This window comes from Anser cygnoides, chromosome 4 (genome assembly GCF_040182565.1).
Source record: "Anser cygnoides isolate HZ-2024a breed goose chromosome 4, Taihu_goose_T2T_genome, whole genome shotgun sequence".
NCBI lineage: Eukaryota > Metazoa > Chordata > Aves > Anseriformes > Anatidae > Anser > Anser cygnoides.
Genome location: NC_089876.1, coordinates 64,474,980 through 64,499,088, shown reverse-complemented (window position 1 = coordinate 64,499,088; position 24,109 = coordinate 64,474,980). Strand labels below are relative to the sequence as shown.

At 42.0% G+C, this 24,109-nt stretch overlaps 2 protein-coding genes across 3 annotated transcripts in view; one reads left to right on the top strand and one right to left on the bottom strand.

Moving 5' to 3' along the window:
• The window catches only part of CCDC158 (coiled-coil domain containing 158), a 32,978-nt gene extending 22,709 nt beyond the window's left edge, over positions 1-10,269 (bottom strand). The window contains 2 exon segments of the mRNA XM_066996555.1: positions 9,769-9,927; positions 10,124-10,269. Coding sequence (XP_066852656.1) covers positions 9,769-9,927; positions 10,124-10,269 — 305 coding nt within the window.
• Positions 9,850-24,109, top strand: part of SHROOM3 (shroom family member 3) — a 154,614-nt gene continuing 140,354 nt past the window's right edge. For both annotated transcript variants that reach the window (XM_066996301.1, XM_066996300.1), the window contains exons 1-6: positions 9,850-9,984; positions 13,514-13,582; positions 13,742-14,007; positions 14,413-14,663; positions 14,808-14,848; positions 18,481-18,602. In XM_066996301.1, the coding sequence (XP_066852402.1) occupies positions 14,629-14,663; positions 14,808-14,848; positions 18,481-18,602 (198 nt within the window). In that variant the 5' untranslated portion in view covers positions 9,850-9,984; positions 13,514-13,582; positions 13,742-14,007; positions 14,413-14,628. The remainder of the gene's footprint in view (positions 9,985-13,513; positions 13,583-13,741; positions 14,008-14,412; positions 14,664-14,807; positions 14,849-18,480; positions 18,603-24,109) is intronic.

Genomic DNA, 24,109 nt, shown 5'->3' with positions numbered 1-24,109 from the left:
ATGTCAACTTTCATCCTGACAAAAAAGGATAATGCTTTTATTGATTAACTACTGTTTTTCACAACTAGATCATAAGCTGTTTTCTAAACCAAGGTGCTGTAGTCTCATTGGCTATGTAATGGATATCGAGGTGCTCGAGCGAGTCCACAGAAAGGCAACAAAGCTGGTGAGGGGTCTGTGATTGCATAGCAGGACTGTGACATTCACAAACGACCCAATTACAACATGCATGGTTGATTTCTGTCCACATAGAGCTTTTCCTAACCCCCCACAACGCAACAAGTCCCTGTGTCTGTGCACTTCACTTGTTATGCTGCTTCTCTGTGTCTGTACCAACACATCCTGAGAAATCTCGGTTTTCATTCCATAACACTACTAGAGAGAAAGATTACATGGAAACAGAGCTGCAAAGCATGGGGAAATGCACCCTGAGGAGGCTCTTAACTTTAAAGCAGGAAGAAGGTGCACCAGCTTCAGGGAGGGGTGGATATTCTATCTATATTCTAGGAGGGGTGGATATTCTATCAACACTGCTCAGTTATTTTGGAGTTTAACCTAAAAGCATAAGCAGGTTAAAAGAAAAAAACTCTGGGCTAATGAACTTGACTGTTGGGACAGACATCCAGACTCAGAAAGTCTTTACATTTTAAGTCCTTGAACACTAAGATACAGACGCATACCAAGGAACGTATCACTTTTTCCTGACCATTTTAATGTGTATCTGCCACTAGATGCTTCTGGAATCAACTCATTGGATAGATGACACTTTGATTTGATCCATCGGAGTGAATCAGTAAATCAAGGCTTTAGAAAAGAAAAATATCATCCTTATCCTTCTCAGTTGACCATTAACTCTGAAACTCATTAACGATCCCTCTTTGATAAAAAATTTCCAATAGTAGGTATGCAAATGTGTATATAAAAATCACTAAATCTAATCACCATCTTCAACCCACCCCAAAACAGTAAAATCACTGAATATCACAAATATCACTTTTCCATTGCTGAATGACTCTGAATCTAACAGTAAACATAATTCTGGGCTCCTGCAAATTCATTATCATTAGGCCTTACTGTATCCTGATATTTTTGCAGAAATCCTGCTGACATATGGAATGACATATGACATATGTTCCTTCCACTGTGGACAGAAACAAAGTACACAAACTACAATCATCAGTGCAATTCACCCCTCACAGTAGATTGCCTTGGGTACCCATATCCTTAAATTTTGTGTTCACACCTTTCCTGTCACATTAGTATTAAGGACTACAGCTTCAGCATCTGTTTGTTTCCATTTTCTTTAAGGATGGTGTTGACCATAATGATGGATATCAGATACAGGATTTCTCTAATTAAAAGAAAAAAAAAAGTATGCTACCTTAATTCTTGGATATTCTCACTCATATTAACAGCACCCGTGAAGAAAAAATAATTCTCCTTATTTTCTAATATATTTATCAATATATTAATTCCTAGTACGTTAAGAACCAACCTTCTATCATAAAAATGAAATCTTTCCTCTACTTTTAACTAGGAGAAATTCAAGGATATTGAGGTAGATAATTCCTCTCCTTCATAAAGTCTTAGGCTTTGTTTTGTCTGGATGAATGCACAGATGCACAGTTTTATAAATACTTGGTATCATCTTCTGTTAAGTTTTTCAACAATTAAGTGGTAAATCATATATACTGTCACCTTCTTATAAGATTTCCAGGTACTTTTTCTGCAAGAAAAAGCGAAGACCACATTTCTATAAATATCTGCCCTCATCTCATCTCCAAATGTAATTTATCCCAACCTGCTTGCCTCAAGACAATCTTTTTCCTCACTGATTCAAAGATCATAAATCCAATTTCTTTAAGTGATTTATTCTTTATTGACGGCGCCGGATGCACGGGGGATCTTTCCGCCTATCGTGCATCCCGAGGTGAAAAGCCGTCCCAAATTTATACATCACAGTGATTAATATTTTATTAACGCCTATACATATTCATTATCTAACCCCGCCTACTCTCGCTTCTCATGCTAATCAGTTTTTTGTGTCCTGCGCCTGCGCAGATCCTCTCAGTGGTCTTGGGCAGGGGTCGTCGAGCTGTGGTCGGTGGTCTCAGAGAGGAAGGCCATAAGTCTTCCTCACAGTGTACTTTTCACCCTTGGTCAGGATTCTGCTGAATTAGCTTTCTTCCTAACCGCAAGGACTGTTTTTTCTTCGAATCTTCTGCTCATTATTTTCTTATCTTGGATTCCAATGTCTTGTTCGAGATATATTGCCCGTATGTCCTATTTTGAGATACATTGTCCGTACATCTGCTTCCTGCCCTACACCTAATGTTCTGTTCTCCTTTAATAGTTTCATTCTTAACCCTTTCTTATCTGGAATCGCCTCAGCTTCCCTAATCAATCCCCCCTTTTCTTTTCCCCATGCAAATTCTTTTGCATTGCATGCCCTTATCATTAGCAGTATCGCAGTGACATACATACAAATATTCCTACTACCAATAACATAACCAGATCAGTAAAAACTTGTTCTAACTATTGAAAGTTGGGTAACCATGAAGTTAACTTATTCCATATTTCCTCAAAGCCCCATGAAATGTTATCCTTACTAATCTTATACAGAAAATTTATCATGAGGCTCTTGCCTTCCTTGATCTCGAGCTTTTGACCATTATTAGTCCAAAAACAGTTAACTGCTACAGTCTGTGTTAATATAAAATTATACCAACAATCTAATTTACCTGGGCGGATACAACCTTCTTGTTGGCCACTTTTGGAAGTCGGTTTTACTAAAATCCCCGTTGCTTTTTCGTGGGCTGTTCCATTAATCATTCGGCACCCTATTTCAATTTCGTCCCCTACAGTTCTTTGGTGTATCCACCCTTCCCCTAAATTTTGCCATTCTGATAATGCATGTAAATGATCACCATTTGTTCGCCAAATAACCACAACAGCTAACTTTCCATTAATGTTCTTATCCTCCGTGGTTACGGCTTCAGACCAAGGCCACCCACCATTCTCTATCATCATAGAAGCACCTTCCAATTCTTGAATCACAATTACAACTATAAGCCACAGAAATAAAACAATTCTGTTAACTAAATTTCTGCTAACTACATTACTAAATACTCCTGACCATAGTGTCTTCATTTTGCTTGACTGAACTTTAGTTTCAGTTCACCGTCACCCAGCGTTACTTTCCAGGGGGCTTTTGGAGCTTTCTTCACTCTCGAATAATGGATCCAGGCCGTTTGCTCCTTAATCTTGATGGCGGTATGTGTTGTCAGCAGCACCTGGTATGGTCCCGTCCACTTTTCTTCCAAAGGGCGACCTGCAAATGCTTTTACATACACATAATCCCCAGGTTTAAAGGGGTGGATTGGTTGGTCCAGCCCTCTAGCCCTGGTTCCTGAGACAACTTTAGATATTTGATCCAACTGTTTTTGGAGTCCTATTAAATAATTATACAAGTATCCCGACCCCAGTTGCGTCAGGTCCTCCCCGCTGAACAAAAACTGATAGGGTCTTCCGTATAATATTTCAAAAGGGCTTAGATTTTCCTTTGTCCGTGGTTTTACTCTAATTCTAAGTAAAGCCAAAGGGAGAGACTGAGGCCATGATAAATTAGTCTCTTGTCCTATTTTGGCTATTTGTTGTTTGATTAGATGATTCATCTTTTCCACTTGTCCGCTTGCCTGTGGTCTGTAAGGGGTATGGAGTTGCCAGTCTACCCCTAAGACCTTACTTACTTCTTGAACTATTTGCGCACAAAAATGAGAGCCTCTATCCGAGGACATTGCTGCCGGAATTCCGAAACGCGGTATTATCTCATTCAGTAAAACCTTAACCACTTCTCTTGCCTTGTTGGTTCGACAGGGAAAAGCCTCCGGCCACCCGGAAAAAGTATCTGTCAAAACCAACAAGTATCGATACCCCCCTTTTCTTGGCAGTTCTGAAAAATCTATCTGCCATTGTTGTCCTGGATAGTTTCCTTTACTGATTATTCCGAACTTTACCCTATTTTCTGTATTAGGGTTATGATGCAAACAAATACTGCATTGCTGGGTTACTTGTTTTACCGTAGTATACAGATTTCTTCCCACCAAGACTCGACTCAGATTTTTATATAAGGTGTCTGCTCCCCAATGAGTCTTATTATGTTCTGCCATGACCGTAGGCCATATTAAATTAGAGGGTAGTACAACCCTATTATCTTTCAGGTATACCCATCCATCACTCCTTGCTTTTCCTCCCAGGTCCCCAATTAACTTTTGATCTTCCTGTGTGTACCTAGGTTCCTGTCCTTCACCTAAAGTTTGTATTTTACCGTCTGGTATTAAAGTGAGCGCTTCTGCCTCAGCCAATCCGGCCACCCTTTTTGCTTCTTGGTCAGCCAATCGGTCCCCTACCTCGAAGTCAGCGGTTCCTTTTTGGTGTCCCCGGCAATGTATAACAGCCACCTTCTCTGGGTGCTTTACCGCTTCCAACAACTTCAAAATCTCCTCAGCATATTTTATTTGTTTTCCTTGGGCCGTTAATAATCCTCGTTCCTTCCAGATAGCCCCATGTGCATGCACCACACCAAATGCATACTTAGAGTCTGTCCAGATATTTACTTTCTTTCCTGCTGCTAGTTCCAATGCCCGCGTAAGGGCAATTATTTCTGCTTTCTGAGCAGACGTCCCAGGGGGTAATGGTTTCGACTCAATTACCTGTTGAGTGGTCGTCACCGCATACCCTGCTTTGCGTTGTCCTTGTTTCACAAAGCTGCTTCCATCAGTATACCATGATTCGTCCGCGTCTTCCAAGGGCTCCTCCTTGAGATCTGGTCGGCTAGAATACACAGTTTCCATAGTTTCGATACAATCGTGGACCACTGGCTCGTCAGGAGCGTTACTAAGGAAAGAAGCTGGGTTCACAATGTTAGTAACCACAATTTCTACGTCATCTTGCTCCACCAGTATTGCTTGGTATTTTAAAAATCTTTGAGGGGATAACCAGTGTGCCCCTTTCTGCTCCAAGACTGCCGAGACAGTGTGTGATACCAGCACGGTTATCTTCTGTCCCATAGTGAACTTCCGAGCCTCCTGTATATTCATGATGACAGCGGCCACCGCTCGAAGGCAACCCGGCCAACCTTTACTTACTTCATCCAGTTGTTTAGAGAAGTAGGCCACAGCTCTCCTGTAGGGGCCCAGCTTCTGTGCCAGCACCCCCAGAGCTATCCCTTGTCTCTCATAGGAGTACAACCAAAAGGGTTTAGACAAGTCCGGTAGACCCAAAGCTGGTGCTCGCATTAACTCCAATTTAAGCTTCTTAAAGGCAGCCCGTGCTTCCCCCGTCCAGACCAATTTTGATTGGTTATTCTTGATGAGGTCATATAGGGGTTTTACAATTAGTCCATAATTATTAATCCATAGACGGCACCAACCTGTCATCCCTAGAAAAGTTCGTAATTCCTTAATGGTCTGTGGTTCTGGGGTACGGCAGATAGTTTCTTTCCGTTCTGTTCCTAACTCCCTTTGTCCCCCTGAAATCTCAAACCCCAAGTAAGTTACACGTGACTGAATCAGCTGAGCCTTCTGTTGAGAGACTCGATACCCATTCAAACCCAGAAAATTAAGGAGACTTATCGTCCATTGCATGCAGCTGCTCCTATTCTCAGTGGCTATCAAAAGGTCATCAACGTATTGCAGCAGAACTCCTTCGGTGTTTGGGGCCTCCCAAACCTCAAGCTCTTTTGCTAGTTGATTCCCAAAAATCGTGGGGCTGTTTTTGAATCCCTGCGGCAATACGGTCCAGGTCAATTGAGCCTTTCGTCCTGAGTCTGGATTTTCCCATTCAAAAGCAAAAAGCTTCTGACTTTCTGGGGCTAAAGTCAGGCAGAAGAAGGCATCTTTTAAATCCAGTACGGTAAACCAAACTAAATTATCTTTTAATTTAGTCAGTAATGTGTACGGGTTGGCTACCACAGGGTGTATATCTTCAGTGATCTTATTTATAGCTCTTAAATCCTGCACTAATCTATAGTTCTTCCCATCTGGCTTCTTAATTGGTAGTATAGGAGTATTATATTCAGATTCACACTCAACCAGCAGTCCATGTTTTAAAAACTTATCCACTATCCCCTTAACTCCTTTCCTGTCTTCTAATCTTAGGGGATATTGCTTAATCTTAACTGGTCTTTCCCTGGCTTTAATCTCACCACTATCGGGGCTGCATTTTTGGCTCGCCCAGGGATGTCAGTAGCCCAGACTCCTGGGTAAACTTGGTCTAAAATCTCCGAAGGTACTTTACCGATGGGGTCTGCTTGTATCAGCGTTAAGCTTAGCGCGGTTATCAGCTTTTCTTCTCTCACCTTTAACCCCACCTTCCCTTTTTCAAAGACAATTTCCGCTTCTAATTGTTCTAGTAAATCTCGCCCCAGCAAAGACTTCGGGGATCCTGGTAAATATAAAAACCTATGTATTCCCATCTGTTTCCCTAACTTATATTTTAAAGGCCTTAGGAAAAAGGCTTTCTCGTGCTGGCCTGTAGCTCCTATCACCGTCACAAAATCCTCATCCTCTGGTATCAATTTCTGGTTTAACACAGAATAAGTCGCTCCTGTGTCAATTAAAAACTCCACTTCCTGTCCTGATTTCCCTAGCTTAATTTTAACCAGCGGATCTGCTAGGGTAGAATCCCCCGGTCCACTTCATTGATCGGGAGATACACTAGCTACCATCAATCTGTTCTTCTCCCGTTGTTTCGGACATTCCCTTTTCCAATGACCCACTTCCCTACAATATGCACACTGATTCAGTCTCAGGGGAGGCTTTACTGACCTTCCCCTTATCCCATTCCCTCTTCCTTTTCCCCGAAAAGGTTCTTCTTGCCTCTGTAAGGCCGCAACAGTTGCCGCAGCAATAGCCCTACCCAGCCTTTGTTTCTCATTCCCTTCTCGATTCCTAAATACCCTCCATGCCTCTTCCACCAGCCTTTCTAAATCTCTCACATCCGGCTCTTTCATTTTCTGAAGCTTCCGCCTTATATCGTCCGCAGACTGACCCAAGAACAATGATATTAGCTGGACTTTACCTTCCTCAGAAGAGGGGTCTATCGTTGTAAATTTTTGCATTGCTGTCCTTAGTTGATCGAGAAATTCTGACGGGGTCTCAGTTTGCCCCTGTTTTATGGTATATAACCTAGACCAGTTTACAGACTTTGGTATCGCACTTTCCAAGGCGATCCTAATCCATTCCTGATATCTTTTTAATAACCTATAATCACCCTCATCATTATAGTCCCAGTTTGGGTCCACTCTGGGCACATATACCTCCACAGTTCCAGGTAAAACTCCTGACGTTACCTGGGTCTGTACTTGAGTTTGTGCATTCTTAATTACCAGTTGCTTTTCCGTTTCCTATAATGCTGCCAGCATTATCTCTATATCTTTCCAATCGGGATCTAAATTCTTTACAATCAGCTCAAACCTCCGGGACACTGATTCTGGATCATCCCGGTATCCTTTCACAGCTTCCTTCCATGAATCTAACTCAGCAGTTGTGAAAGGTACTTTTATCCGAGCTGGTCCGTTAGCCCCCATAGCCTATCGTAACGGGGCTTGAATAACGGGCCCGACCTTACTTCGGGTTCGAGCCGTGATCGGGGTAAAGTCTCCATTTCCCCAACTCTCATTTTTCTTATCTATTCTGCCGTTTCCTGGGCTCGCCCCCACGCCTCGTTCTATTATCTGGGGCGGGAAGACATAATCCTCCATTCTCTCCTCTGACTCATTCAATTTCAAACATCTCTGCCTGATACTGCATGCCGAACAACATCTTTTCATTTTTCCTGCCCCTTCCTTCTTCATATCCTTTTCTATTGCCAGGATCAAAGGATCCTGTGGGGCTAAGTTAATTCCACACTCCTTCTGCCATTCCGGGTGGTTTCTCAAAGTGAAAAACATATCTGCGTATGACACCTCATCCCACTTTCCTTCTCTCCTTAGAAACAACATTAACTGTAGTAAAGTATTATAATTTAAGGTTCCATTCAGTGGCCATTTCCCTCACAATCCAACTTATAAAGTGGCCACCATTGATTACAATATTTTATCAACGTTTTCTTATTTTCAGTTCCACCGGGGGATCCCCCTATATCTTTCCAATGACTCAAGATACATCCCAACGGGCTTTTCTTTGGAATCCCACTACTCTGCTGCCCCCCCATGTTACAGTTCAGAATGTTTCTTGTTACACAATACAAGCCGGCAGCTTTCCACAATAACACCAAGATCCTAGTAACGTTATAAAGAGTACAATCAAAATCCCAAAGACAATAGCCAAGGTCAAGTTCCACATTTAAACACAACGTAATACCAACCTCGCATGCAAAGGTTATTTGTTTCCCAACAGCAACTGAGTGCTTTCCAAAAAACCAAATGCCGTCTTGCAGAAAACTTTTACTTTCCGACTTACAGACGACCCCAATTGACCGGTCAACCAAATAAACCAAAATAAAGAATATAATCACTTACAATGATGGGGTCCGTGTCTGCCTCCGCAGTGATCCGTTGAGTCGAGGAGTCCCTCCGGGAAATCCCGGGGGTACCCTAGGGAGTCCTGTTCCCAGCGGGTCCTGCGGTCCGACAGAGAAGAAGTCCCATCTGGGGTGCCAGATTGATTCAAAGATCATAAATCCAATTTCTTTAAGTGATTTATTCTTTATTGACGGCGCCGGATGCACGGGGGATCTTTCCGCCTATCGTGCATCCCGAGGTGAAAAGCCGTCCCAAATTTATACATCACAGTGATTAATATTTTATTAACGCCTATACATATTCATTATCTAACCCCGCCTACTCTCGCTTCTCATGCTAATCAGTTTTTTGTGTCCTGCGCCTGCGCAGATCCTCTCAGTGGTCTTGGGCAGGGGTCGTCGAGCTGTGGTCGGTGGTCTCAGAGAGGAAGGCCATAAGTCTTCCTCACAGTGTACTTTTCACCCTTGGTCAGGATTCTGCTGAATTAGCTTTCTTCCTAACCGCAAGGACTGTTTTTTCTTCGAATCTTCTGCTCATTATTTTCTTATCTTGGATTCCAATGTCTTGTTCGAGATATATTGCCCGTATGTCCTATTTTGAGATACATTGTCCGTACATCTGCTTCCTGCCCTACACCTAATGTTCTGTTCTCCTTTAATAGTTTCATTCTTAACCCTTTCTTATCTGGAATCGCCTCAGCTTCCCTAATCATCACGTAACTGCTTTGCAGGTATGTCCAGAATAAAAACTGAGGTCTGGTGGAAGACCGCAGCACACAGTCTCAATTTGTGTATCTAGAGTTTTGGGATTGTGACTAACAGCTCCTGCCAGGTCAGTTTCTCCTAAACCAGAGAGACCCGTCACAGCTCCCCGTGTTTTCTGTGTGGTGAGGACGGAAGCCAGGAGGAGCTACGGGTGGTGCCATTTTGGCGGGGAGGGGGGCGAGCACACACAAAATGGCCGCCCCAGGCTACCACCTGCCCCTTCCCTGCCGAGCAATGAGGGAGACCCAGAGCTATCCGGCCACTCTTGTAACCCTCCAGCCCTTCCTATCTGTGCACACACCCCCTCCAAGGTTTTTTTTTTTTTTTTTTTTTCTTCCTCAACCTCATCAGTGCAGGTGCTGGCTACGTCCTTTCAGAAAGACCACATCCTCACAGTGAAGACAGTCAGCTTGCCCCTTCTTCTGCCTCCTCCCCAGGAAGGAGTCTGCCCTTTGAGCAATTGCACTACACCCACCTCACCTCAGTGACAGAGGGGCTGCAACATCTGGCCACCATGAGGAGATCTCCAGGCCAGCGCTTCGTCCAGCCACCACAAAATGGCTGCTCGTGTGCAGCAGCCCCCCGGCCCCAGGCGGCAGGTTCTCTCCTGCTGTGGGGGCACCGGAGCAGCCAAGCCGCCTTCATGGCCACTGGATGGTGAAGGAAGGTTTAATGGCTCCATGCTTGAGGCTGAAGGTAAAAATCCTCTCAATCGAAGGGGCGGGGGGGGCCTGGGACATCGCGGTGTGGGGGCTGGCTATGACCTTGAAGGGAGAAGTCAGTGAGGAACCTTCTTCCCGCCAGAGAAAAGCTCGGAGAGCCAAAAGCATCCCACCAAAAAGCTAGGTCAGGAGTAAAATCAAAATCTTCTGACTTATGCACCAGACTTTTCAGAGATAAAATGGTTTTCAGTTCCTGAAGGTAATGGCCTGACTGGTATTTTCCATTCTTGCTGGGAGAGCGGGTGCACAGCCACCACATGATCAGTAAGGGAAATCAGGTCGCCAATTGTCCTATTTTGGATCTCAGTTTTTGGAGCGCACATACAGATTTCAACAGACCATATAACTCTTACCAAGTTACTCAAAGTAACAGACAACAGTTTACAACAGAGTCCTCATGTTACACCTCTCGAGAAACCCACATGTGAACCGGGTCCAGAAGAAACACCAGAGTACCGGTGTCAGAGAAAACTCTGGGTATAAGCTTATTTATATTCCTGTATTTAAATACCTGACTATGAAGAAAAACACATAACCATTTCTCAAAGGGAAATAATCCCATTTTAATTTAAGAGAGAAGAAAGCTGTTCAATCAATGCGAAGAGCCTGAGACTGAAAGGCAAAGGATGCTGCACCTACCTCTAACAGACATTGGTGAGGTTTGTTTCTCTTGTGTTTTGCCAACTCTTCGTCCAGCTTGCTAAGGTCATACTGCTCCGTATGACACCTCCTGCTGAGGGTTGCTCCTCCAGGGTCAGTGTGCTGAAGTTTTGCTCCCTGCTGGGGGGCTGGCAAAGGAGGGGGACCCTGAACTCACGACGACTGTTTTGCCTGGGTCTGGGTCCGGTTCCTGAGCCCCTCCCATGCTTGCAGTGAGTGAGGGAGTTAGGAGAATCTTATCAAGCAGAGATAGAGTGCTGACAGCATTAAACTAGGATGCTACTTAGTGTCTTTGCTAACTACGGTGCATTGTGCAAATTAACTAAAGCAAGAAGCCTTGGGCCCCTTACCAAGGTCAGTCTCTTAATAAGAGTGTGAGCCTATCTTAAGAAACTGTCAGAAACTGGTCCTGCGGATGGACAAGAGCCAAGGAGCAACTGAGTCTGCGCAAAGACAAGAGGTCAACTAGCGTTGATGAGGAAGAGTCATCAACCTTCATCCCCACGACCCCCGACGACCACCACCAGGAGACACTGTGCAAGCGCAGATGGGAGGAGCTTATGGAAATGACTCCTTCAAACTAATTTTAATATGAAGCAGGGGCAGGTTATGAATATGTATAGGCATATTGTGAAACTTCAAGTATATGTAACTCTTTGCTGCATATAACCAAGGCAAGTTGCTGCGTCAGGCACGCACGACTTTGGTGGGACTAACCCTCATGCTACCCAGCGCTGAGGAAACATACCTACTTTACAATCTTACTGATTGTGGAGTCCGTTTTCCACAAGTCAGCAGGAGCTTCGGAAGCCACCTGCCCCTTACCCGAACCCCTCGGCCCGAGTCTGTAGCCTAGGGCACAAACTCCTCCTCTGGAGGCGGTCTTGTGCAGGAAGGGCAGCCAATAAATGCTCCATCCAGCCTTTAGGTTCTCCACAAAGTATCCTTCAAAACGTTCCCAGCTTCCGTGGGGAACTTGATAGCTTTTCCCCAGTAGGGCTTTGGCTTTCTGTGGAGCAGCACCTCTCCTGAGTGCAGGTGCCTTTTCTTTTTTTTTTTTTTTTCCTTCTTCCCCTTAGTCATTTTGTGCAAAATGAGGTCCTGAGCACCCCAGCCTTGTGGTCCTGCCGCTTCCCCCTACCACCCCTGAAACACTGCTTACGCATAGGGAGTAGGTAACCTTGTTAGGTTACAATTCCTGAAATACTTCTCCCTTTTTTTTTCCTTTTTTTTTTTAAAAAAAAAAGAAAATTAAGAATAATCACAGGTTTGTTAGTAAGCTGCAAATATATAATTCTGGTGTTTAAAATAATTCCCCCCCCCCGAAGGGACTAGGAACTGTGACTGAGGTATAAAGCTTCAGAGGAAAGTACTTGAGTAATTTATGCTAGCTGAGGCTCTTACCCTAAAATACCTGGGCTATACCCACCAGCCATTTCAGATGGGGTTCAAGGCATTATTTGTTAAATAATAAAATTATTTTTGAGGAGAAAAAAATAGCTAGAAAAAGAATACCTACCTGCTGTGTTTTTTCATATCCCATATATCAAATGTAAATATCTGCAGAATTTTGCCAGCACTTCACATGATGAGCTCAGGTAGAGGACCACGTTACCACAGCTTGCTGTGATGTGCTCTGATGCCTTGGGCGACTTCAGCTGTAATCCATTTTGCAAGAAGCAGTTGCAAGAAATAGTTTGGCACAAAGATCTCTTATCCCAGAAGGTGGGCATGTGTTGAAATTGTCTGATTGTGCCTGCAGTCTGCCACAATACAGATAAGCACCACACAATTGCTCAGTTAAATGAGGTGATGGTTTCCCCAAGCCTTTTATGCTTCCTTCTTTTTATTTGGAAAGTCTGTAACTGAGCCACAACAAGGGAAACCCCTTTAGCCATTGCTAATAATACTGGATAATTCCGTATATTCATGTAATCTGATTGTAATTTAGTGTTAGAATGAAGACATCTATGATGTGCCTACTTCTGTGCATCCTGATAAATTATTGCATTCAGAGTGCAAACTGAGCCTGTTTTTCTGGAAAACCTTATGGTACTATATAGAAATTCAGGGCTTGCTACTGCTGAAATGTCCTCAGGGGTGTTACAGTTATAATGCCATACATAACAACAACTTACATGTTGCAAATTTTTGGTGCTATATTGTGATTAGCCTTTTTTATTGATTATTGGTTCCTGATTCAAGCAGTTATTTCATCAAGGTCATTGATAAAGCCATTACATCAGATAGGTGAAAATTCAGATGCAGAGAGAAAAATCAGCGGTTTTGAATTTAGATAACCTGCGTTCATCTTCTTCACTTGTGATGGCAGTTGTGCTCCCCTTGGAGGAGCAGAATTATTCTTCATTCCGTATACTTGCTTTTCAGTTTTCTTTGAGTAACAGAGGGACCTCAAACTGTTTTGTGCCAGAGACAGTGTTATCTGGAAAGACTTTTTTTGTTCACCAAAGAAAAATCTTTTTTTTTCTTTCTTTTTTTTTTTTGTTTTTTTCCAGTCTTCAAAGGCAGGTATCTTTTCCAACATAAGATCTGTGTGGATTGACGTACTCTGCAGCTTCCTTCTGTTTCTCAGCCTTGTTCTTTCCTTTCACTCTCTGATTTTTATATTCTATGTTAGGCCTGCCCAGAAAAACAGGCTTATTCTGTAGCTTGGGAGGGAGCTGGACTCAAATCCAGCCTGCAGTGTGAGCAGAGCTTCTCCATTTAGCTCCAGGAATGTCTCTCCAGAAACAAGCTTTTGACATTTGTAGTTGATTGTAATCCCCCTTTTTTGGCCGTACAGAGGCTTAACTTATGGTCCATCCCATCATTTCTCCTTTCAGATGCCAAACAAATATTTTACGGAGTTGAGTGGATGGATGTGCTATGGGATCGGCTCAGGTTGATGGGAGGTAAGTGTAGAAAAGCAGTATTTTCTAGTAAGATGTTTCTAATTTATTAATTTACCTAACCTTCAAGAGAACCGTTACTCCAGGAAGACATGACTTGCTTCTTAAGGGATCCTGGGTTGATTCAGGAGAGTTGTGTCTTTTAACATTTGTTTTGTTCAGTCCTGCAGATTTAGGTCCTCCGCATCTTCAAGACTCAGGATAAAGAAGAGGCCAGGATGGCCACTGGTGCTTGAAGGCCATCTATTATCATTTAAAATTCCTGAAGCTCTTCAGTTTATACAGAGCCCTATCTGGAAGTAAAAGAAAAGCTATACTGTGGTAAAAAGCAGTGAGCTAGGAAAAAGAAGGCTTGCTTTCAGTTTTCAGCCTTTTCATACTTCATGTGTGACCATCAGCAAGTCACCCTCTGTTTGCATCTGTGAAAGGTAAGAAGATCCACATTTCTACCCCCTTTTGTCTGCCTTGCCAATTTAAATTACAAATTATGTCGAAAGGGGCTGTTGTAAGGCTTTTACTTGCTCAGAAGCAGTCTGTATACAGCTAGAGATACAAAAGACTACTCTAACCCTAGGGACTCGTGCTGGCCTGGCAGAATGTGGGTGCACCAGCTCCCATATCTAGAAAAGGTTCTAAGAAAGGCCACTGGGAAGGCAAGCCCCCGCCTTTGCCTTCACAGAACTTTCACAGAAATCCTGTTTCCACTGACATGTGGTTGTGTACCTAGATATTTGTTCACTTCTTTGCATAAAAGGGCTAGAAATAAAAAGTAAAGAAATAATCAAAATTGGTTTGTGCTTGGTAAAACGCTGTGGGCCCTTTATCCTTTACAGGCTCACTTCTGTGTGGCCAGTGGAATTACACTGGAGTAAAACATGAACACGAGGAGAAAGATGCAGCTCATTCCGAACTCGTCGACCTGCTTGTATTGATGATTTTCTGCCAAATACATCTTGTTGTGTAATCAGTTACACTTCTGCTCTTCAGATGTCCAACTCAAAGCCGGTTTGGCATGTTAATTCTCTTCAGAAGTCCCTTCATTATGGACGATGGCTGCTTTATTTTATGAAACAAGTCTTGAGAGGTGAGTCTTGAGTTACCTTCACCCTTCCTCTAAATTAAACAGAAAGTAGATTTGAAGAAAGCATACTGTTTAATTCTGCAGCCAAAAAGTAACATATGTACAAAGACTGGGAGCTAAATTTACTTTTTTTTTTTTTATTTCTAGGTTTATGCTTAAGCTGATGACACGCCAGCTGATGGACCCAGGTAGGATTAATAGCCCTTCCCTGAATACTTTGTAGGAATTTTGCTTCCTTTCCGAAAAGTAAATGCTTGCTAACTAATTTGTGAAATGTCTGCATGTAAATCGATAAAGACAATTTAAACTCTCATAACTCAACTAAAAACCAGTGTGTTAGCTAGGGGCCAGCGGATGGGGGCAGTGTTGATCCAATGAACTTTTTCATTTGCAAAAGAAACTTGCAATATTAGGAGAAATTTAGGAAAAGTGAGGGCAGCCATCAGTAAAGAGGCAATACCTTTATTGATGGTAACTATAGGGTGTGATCTTGAACTGTGAGAAGTGAAATCAATGGCAATTTCTCCTGCTTTACCAGAGTAATACTTGACAGTTAAGCAAAAGGGTTCTGACATGACTCTATACCAAATTTATTTTCTCTTACATCGAAAACCTTCAGAATTTTAATTCGCATTTTATTTTGTGTGGGCAGCACTTCCTGAATCCAAGTCTGTATATTGCACTGTGACAACAGTGTTCTGAGAGAGACTTCTCAGAGAAGAATTCCTTAATACTTGGGCAATGTGAGGTTCTTGCCAAAGGCAAGATGGGGGGAAAAAAGGTTTGTATTTAAGACTTTGAAATGATTATATGCAGGTGAATATTGAATATTGCTTTAATTATGCTCAACACTGAAATCTTTTTCTCAGAAGAATTAGCTCTAGGTTCATGCACAGAACTGCTCTGTGTACTGAGTCTGGCAAAAAGTTAAATTGGAGCGTGGGGGTGGAATTGCCACAGTCTCTAGCATTCCAAAAATCCCTTGCTTCTTCTTGATTTCTTTGGGTGTTCCCAGCGAGGTAAGCATTGTGAAAATAGCCCAGGTAATTTTCTCAGTAAGAAATGTATGGATGTCATAGATGGGAATTGGTTTCTACGAGCACTTGACAATTTTTAACTCCTTTGTGAATGAGAGACTGCTGAGAAAGCAGACCAGTGTCTGGCAGCCCTTTTTGGGTTGTTGATCAAACCTTTTTTTTAGCTGCTCATGAGTTCCTGATCTATGTAAGCAAATGTGTGTTAACCTTTTTAGAACTGAAATAGCATTATGTAGGACTGAAGGGACTAGCAAATGTGGAAGCAGTAGGGGTGCCTCAGGAGACAGTAAACACACGGTTCTAGTAATACAGCAGCAATTTGATTTATTATGGTAAGTGGAAATTTCATGGTGCTATTGACAAAAATGTTGTATTTTGGTTGTTGTATTCAGCACCCAAAATGAATTGCAGTACTTGAGCAGAATATGATGGTAACTCAGAAAAGATGATGGTAACACACCAACCACTGTCAGCACCATACTACAGCTCCTGTTGGAATCCTGGCGTCTGCAAACATTATGCGTACTGACAATATCTTTTCTTGAAAATGGATACAACCCAGACTACCTTAGCCTGTTAATAGACTGACATGTTCTCACACAGTCTTAAATAGTCTTGATGGTTACGGATAGGAGGATGTATGGCCTCAAGAGGCAGTTTTTGGAGCCTTAGCCTGTCTCTGCAGGGCCTGTGGAGGGACAGAAATGAATTGCTCATTGTAGAGACTTGAAATGAAGGTTTTTACATTGAAACATTAGGAGTGTTTGAAACTACAGAAATCTGATTTGAGGCAGGCTAAAGGGTGAGTTCTGGATAAAAGCAATCTGTGAGACTGACCATGATGTGAAGCTAATGAAAAATCAGCACCCGGGAGGGAAGCAGAGGGAACAACTGAGCTCAATATAAGCAAAGATTGAGGATCATCTACCATGAAAAATAAGGGAGGGGGCCTCTTTTCTGTGTTCTTCCTCTTGGCGATTGGGAATGAGAGCTGGGACACATGGGACAAATAAAAGGCTGTGGGGAAACTCTTGCATCCTAAAGGGGTTTGGAATAGAGCAGTATGAAGGGTGTGAACTAATGTGGAGAGTTTTGGTTTTAGATTTAAAGCTGCAAAGCTCTTTCCCCATGGCCAGAGTCTGAACACAGTAGCATTCATTATGGGTTTGTTAACACAAGATCTTCACTGCTTTCAAACCCCGAGCACATCCCAGGGGCTGCGAGAACAAAAGTGTGGGCACCTTTGAGGCACTGCCTGTATTTGTTTACTCAGTTACAGAGGCAGGAAAGGGAGTGGGCTGTGGGCTGCCCTCTCCATCAGCCTGTTCAAGTGCGGATACAAAGTGGAAGTTTTTGTGAACACCTCTAGTGATGTGTTTTAGGAGTGAAGTCAACACCTGCTGAAGCGATGAGACAAATGCCTGAGCCTACGTGCACATTGATAGACACATCCACAGTCGTAAATTCTACGTAATGGTTACTGCCGCCATTCATAACAATATCCTAACTTCTTGCCACTGGTTCTTATTCCACATATTGGGAAAACACGGTCAACATAGTGTTTGGAGGAAAGCAAATAAGTCCATTGAAATTGGTGGGTACCACGTGGAAGAAAAGCACTTGATGAGAATAAAATTATTTGCACTGCTCCACTGTGTTGATTTGGAACAGGTCCACTGTATTTTCAGCAACTGGCAGTTTGCATTGTTGCAATTCCTTGACAAGTACAATGGAAAGATGGTGGTTTCCGGAGGCATGATAAAAGAGTGAGCCCCAGCCTTTGCACACTGCATTTTATAGTTGCATGCTTGATGTGCACAATTGGGCAGCGCTGCTTTTCTTGCCTTAATCCATTGCCTTCTCTCTCTCTCTCTCTCGCTCTCACACACACACACACACACTTCCTCACCCTCTCTCATAGCAGCAGTAGCTGCTGCAGCTCTGGCAGATCATCGGAGAGAGCACAGAAAATGAAAAGAGCTCAGCTATCCTCTTAACATTTTCCCCAAAGGATTAATTTCACCTGCTTCTCCAGTTTTGCTGATAGACTTTTTGCATTTTTCAATCCAATAAATGTGGGGTTATTTCACATTTGAAACCCCTCTAAATAGTTTTCGGGATGGACTTTTTCTCTCCTCCTCCCCCAGCCTTTTTTATGACAAGTCAGTAAATTGTGAAGTAAGCGGACAGAGTAACTGAGAGCGTGAGAGGGAGAAGACGCTTCCATTCTTTTAGTGCAGTGGGCTGAGGCAAAAAGGCCATTGTAATGGTAAATTGCACACAGAAAGGAAGAAAAGACTGATAATCAATCACAAATGAAGCATTCGTTTGGATTTTGGCAATTTGCTGGCCAATGGCTTTTAAATGTCTAACCATTTTTTTTTCTAATTTTGCCCATGTATTAAAAAACTTAAGTTTGATATACTGAGGACAGGAAGATAAATCTTAACGAAGCTATCATGCCCGGAATACTTGGGAATGGGAAAAGCACAGTGCTGAAACAGCAGTAAAAAGTTGTGGTTCTGAAGGAGAAGCAGCATGCTGGAATGTTGGTGGGAAACGTCTCTAGCCCATCACCTTGGACTCCAGCTCTGAAGAAAAACTATCCATCTCAGCCGCTTCTTGTTTCGCATGTTTAGGGATGACTTGTGGTGGGCTTCTGAGGAGTTTAGTTTGCAACTTCATTAATCTGTGATTGCCCGAGTGGGTTTTGTATTTGACTGAGTATGTGATAGGACAGATGAGGATGTTAGACAACATTAACACTGGCATATCATCTTCAGAGTCCGGCATTGCCCGTAAAGGAAGATACATCTACCTGGAGGCACTGCTTCAGGGAGGCGCTCCATGGGGATTCACACTGAAAGGCGGACTGGAGCATGGGGAGCCATTAATCATCTCAAAGGTACATATATATTTTTTATTTTAAATAAAATGCTAAAAAGTTAGGAGCTGTGCCTGATTTAAAGAGCAAGAGTTGTAAAATAGCCCTGAAATGGTTTGGCACTGTGTTTGGCTTGGTTTTCAAATATCTCGAGCACCTAGTGAAGTCAGTATCAGGAGCTACCTATTTGAGCAGCACGTGAGAGCTCTCAGCATTGTTTAACTATCAAAGTACAGATTTTGTCCCACAGGAAATATTTTTGCTTTTAGAAATTGGCTCTATTTATTTCACTACACTCTCTTTATGAATGGGAGAAGGGGATTTCTTTTTCATGAGGTGATGCAGTCATCTCATGTCATGAAATCATAGCATATCTGAGCACACTTGGTAATCCATAACAGCCTCTTCTGAATAGAAAAGAAAATAAACGCTTCTCATCACATGATGTGATGTCAGCTAATAAGAACTTTGTGTGGAGAAACAGAAGAATAATAATGAATACTTATTCCTATCTGGTATGCATATACGTTATGTTAGCAGTTTACTTATGCTATGTACTTTCTACTTACTATCTTATAAGAGTGGTACGCCTTCAAGATTTGTGTTCTAGCTGACAAGGATATTTTGAGAAACAAATGAGAGAAAGTTCCTCATTCTCGTCAGAACTGAGCTTTAAAAAGTAATCAGGTACCTGAAGATGCATATCTTTAAGACAATGGGTTTTCAAAAGCATGAAATTGAATCTATGAATACTGAAATAGGTTTTACCTATGGCCCTAAAACTGTTTTGAAAATAGGATTTTGGTAATACTGAAATTTAACCTCTAGTGGCTGTTACGTTTCGCTTTTATGTTATCTGTCTGGTGCATTCTTCTTGTTTATAGTACACATTTATGTGGTGAGCTGCTAGGTGCATATGCACTCTCATCTGATCTCATTCCCTCATGTAAACTGGGACACGTGGGGAATTCAAAGGATCAGAACTGATGTCAACTGGAAGAAAATGCTGATACTCAATTTTATTCAAATCCTGCAACTGACTGTGCAAACACACTCGCATGTAAATTGTCAGTCACTTGAATAGTTCACCTGAAATAAATTACTTGTAGTTTGTGCCATCTGCATGTTGAAAGAAAAAAAGGACTTCCAATGAAAGTTCTTTCATCATAAAGGAATTTTAGAAATTTCACATATTTGTCTTTCTTGCAGGACTTCATTGGAGATTGGCATAGCCACAGGAAGCAAAACTAGCCTCTCTGAAATGGTCTTATATTTTTCATTTTGTAAACATGAGGGACTAATACTTCTGTCAGATTTTTCATTCTTTTTGGTAGCATTCTACATTTGTGAGGAAACTGAGAGTTTCTTTTGACTTTGACATTCTTTTGCAGTGTAAAAAGTGCCACCCTCCCTTTTTTTAATTGGGGGCAGGGAGGAGAGAGGAAGAGAGATGGCTCTGGCTGCTGAACATTAATTAATCTATGGGATTTGGTTTCCACAACAACGAGGCCCCTTAATGTCAAACATGCCTGGAGTGTGCGTGGCGCCACTGGGAGCTCTCTGACTTGTGCCTGCCTTCTGTGAAAAGCACTGCAAAAATGTGTATTTTTTTAAAACTTGTAGCTGATGCTGGGTTTGTGCTGTCAATGTTGACATTATGTTGCTTTGCTCATGCATTGGTGACAGCTGAAGAAAAGCTTGTGAGTAGAAGCTGTGCACTCTAGAATATGCGCAGCACCTGTAGCTGCTTTTAGGTTTCCAGTTTCAGCTGGAAAACTCATTTCTTCTTGTGTTTGAATTCTTGTGTGTGAATTCACTATGCACTCTTCAGGAAGAATCAAATCGCATATCAGTAATTAAGCTAATTCAGTATTCTTCTGGGAAGTAATGAGGAACTGCGGGAAACAAAAAATTGAACCATACTACAGGTCAGATCCTCTTGTACTTACGCAAGAGTACTAGCAGTACATATGCAGGTACAGCTCTAGGAGTGATCCAACAACAATTCTAAATAATGTTACCTATAAATATAAAAAAGGTGGATGTCAGATTTTCATTTCTGATTATTCAGAATTAAGGTAGGAATTTTATTCGCTTCAGGTTTCTTTTCTGTTCTAGCGAATAAATAATATTTACATCTGCTTAAGGATCTATTTGCATAGACAAAGTGGTGTTAAATGACCTTAGTGTTAATAAAAATTTAGATTAAAGTAAATATTAAAGTTGGTACCTTTGAAAGCTTGCAACGTGACTTAAAACAACAGTTTTAGTCTGCTTACTATACTTCTGGCAGCTCTTTCAAGTAAGAGCAAATTACCTACAGCCTCTCAGCAAAAGTCACCTTGCTATATAGATGTGTTGCAGTGCTCCTGTGCAACAAGGCAGCTCGACTGCTTGTTGTGTATGTGGTTGAGTGCACAGACAAGCACACATAGAGTTAAACACGCTAGTAAATGCTTTGCTGAATCAGCCGTGATGCTCAGCACATCATGGAGCCAAGACTTAATCAACTTGTCAGAAATGTTGGTTGTGCAGCTATCATGAATTTAGGTAGTTAAAACAGATGACCTGTATAAGCTAACGCTCTTCTTTTTTCCCTGTGGAAAGACAAGCCTGTAAGTCTCATGATGGTTACTTCAAAGTCCTCAGCACAGGCCTTTTCTGAATGTGTTTTGCCGGAGGTAGAGGACAGACCATAAATAAACTTATTACAACTGACCTGCATTTTCCCCTCTCCATGTAGGAAGGTGCTTTGACAGTCCTTCTGTTTTCCTGTCTTGTTTCTTGGCTGACTATAAACAACTCTTCACGCAAAGGCTGCAGAATCATAGTACTTTATGATTCTGGCTGTGTAGGGCATTTAAAAGAACATGCTCATTTTCAATAAAAAGAAATTTGGAAATGCTAACGCTGTCAGCGAGATGGAGATTCATGGTGTTGACTGGCCTAGAACAGCACTTTGCCGTCTTGGGAGCCTAAGGAAGTTCGCTTTGTTTTCTGGAGCTGCTGATCGGGCCGCAGTGCTTTAGGATTGTGCGTGGTATTCCTGATGTGCCACCTAAGCACAAGGTTGTGAGGGATCCTCAGAAACAAGCTTTGTGGAATTTCCCCAACATTTTATTTTGTGCCAGGAAAAGTTAGAAGAATGAGCAAAAAATGTCAGCTGGATATTCTTTTTTCCAAGTGCATGTCCAAAAATCAGTACGTAAATCAGCACGAGAATGTTAATGGTTAGCAGTGGGACAGCATCCAAAAAGATGGAGCAGAGGATGAAAATTAACAAAATGTGATTTGCCTCTTGTATTGATTCTGTGGAATTAAACACATTATCAGGGAATTGTGTAGGTGAGAATTTGAAAGGGAACTATGGTCTTACATTCCTCCTAGGGAAGAATTTCTCATTTATATGAGCTTAGAGAATAGCTGTCAATCAAATTCTTTACTTAGAACTGTTCACAGTTTCTCCCCATGTTTTGAAAGAAATAAATGTCCTCCTGAGGTGAAGAGGAAAAAGGCTTTGGTGGGAGGAGGAAAGAGACTCCAGAATGAGCATGTTATGTTAAATTTTTCCCAGCTGAGTGAACTCTGCAAATTTGTAGACCTCAAAGAATCTAGCCTAAATCTCAAGAAAATTTGCTACTTGTGGTTATCAAATATTACTTTGGCAAGAAGATTGTCAGGTTTTTATTACTTTCCTTTATGTAAAATCACAGTTTTCTTCTTCTATACTTTAGTGTTTAAAAGATAACATGAGATTATATAAAAACGTCACTAATACTTCAGAAACAGTAGAAATGAAATCCCTAGTAATGAGCTCCACTTCTCTGTTTTCAGATCATGGTTCATATTGCTCATCTTCCTTTTTCTTTTCTTTTTTGATTGTGCCAGTTTTGTAGTTTAGAACCATGTAATTTTGGCTCCGATTTGAGGAGATTTGCTCACAGTGGAAATCTTGTTAAATAAATGGTGTCTTAACCTGGAACCAGGAATATCATGAGAAATGCACAAGTGATTGCTGTTGATACCGAATGCTGAATTGGAACCTGATTTCCTTTGGTCTCAAAACCATAAGCACGCACAGATGAAAACGTGCATATTACTGTTTTGGTTCATCTTTTGCAGTAAGAGCAATATTACTAAAATGAAAGTGCCAACTGTTTTAGGCAGCAAAGGCAATCTGGGAACAGAAGTGTTCGTTCCCTCTTGGTTTGCTGTGAGAATTTTCAAGGTAATAAACATTATTCAGTATCAACTGTTCTGGGACCAGGCGATCTATTTCAGTGGTCACTTTCTCATTGCTACACACAAACCTTTGGAATAGCTTTGGTTGTTACAGGCCTCTGAAATGTGCTTTTATTTTGAGCTCCATGTTGATGATATTAACAAAAGAGTTGTTTCTCTTGCCTAAGAATTAAGGCATCTAAAGCCTCCTTTCTCGGATAGCAGCTATGTGGGAACACTTTTCACATGCTGTGCTGCAGTTCATCGGTTCCCTGAACTCAAAAGGATAGGTCATTTACAGGGACCTCATGCCAGAAGCATGACACAAACTCTGAGGTTTACCTCTCAGCAGGGATGTAGGAAGCAAAAAAAGTTTAATAATAATAGGAATAGCTTGGGACAGAGCCTGGGAAATAGTCCTGAATTCTTGTAAGGTGTTTAGACCTTGTTAAGAGCCCGATCCAGCTTCTGGGGAAATGAATAGCCCTCTAGCAATCAGTGCATACAGCAGCTGGATCAGACTGTCCTCCACAAGGCCCCCATGCCTGTGCTGCTCCTATAATATTTTTGTTGGTGATGCCTTGCTCACCTCACCTGAGTGAGCTCATAGAGCATTTAGTGACACACAACGAGAATCATTCCAGCAGTCTTGACAAAACAAAACCCAAAAGGCCATTTTTTGATTTGTTTGTTTGAAACTTTCCGTGTTTATTCTCTTTGGGCTAGATATAAGACTTTATTTTTCTCATTACTGCCCTAGAATAGATTAGGGCCTCTGTGTTGTTAATATTTAAAAATGCTCCTTTTCATTATTTATCTTCCAATGTGCTACAAGTGGGTTGATGAACAGATCCATTTCAAAGCCATAAGCAGCTTGTTGCACTCATGCCTTCTTGCAGAGCGTTTAGGACCGTAGATAAGGATGCTGTGTATAATATGGCAAGTCCTTATAAATGTGTTCTTCATGCGTAAGGACAGAACAAGAATGGTATGTAAAAAGCAAGAGACCAGCACTCAGGTGGTTCTTAACTACATCAGTTGACAGGGCATGGAGAGCTGGCATGTTATTCCTTCAGTTCTTGTTTTCAAGGGGGAAAGCAGTCAGTGGGCAGTGGTTTGCCTAGGACTAAACCGTAATGTGATTGCTTGTGCTTGGTCTTAGTCCAGAGGCAGGCAGGAGGGTGTCCTGTGAGCAGAAAGCAGCTCTGCCTGGCGTCCTCTCTGGATTGTAGTAAAAACATTAAGGACCAAATCAGCTTGGACAACAGAATTGACTGCTTCCCAATTTCCTTCTCCCTGTACCCCCG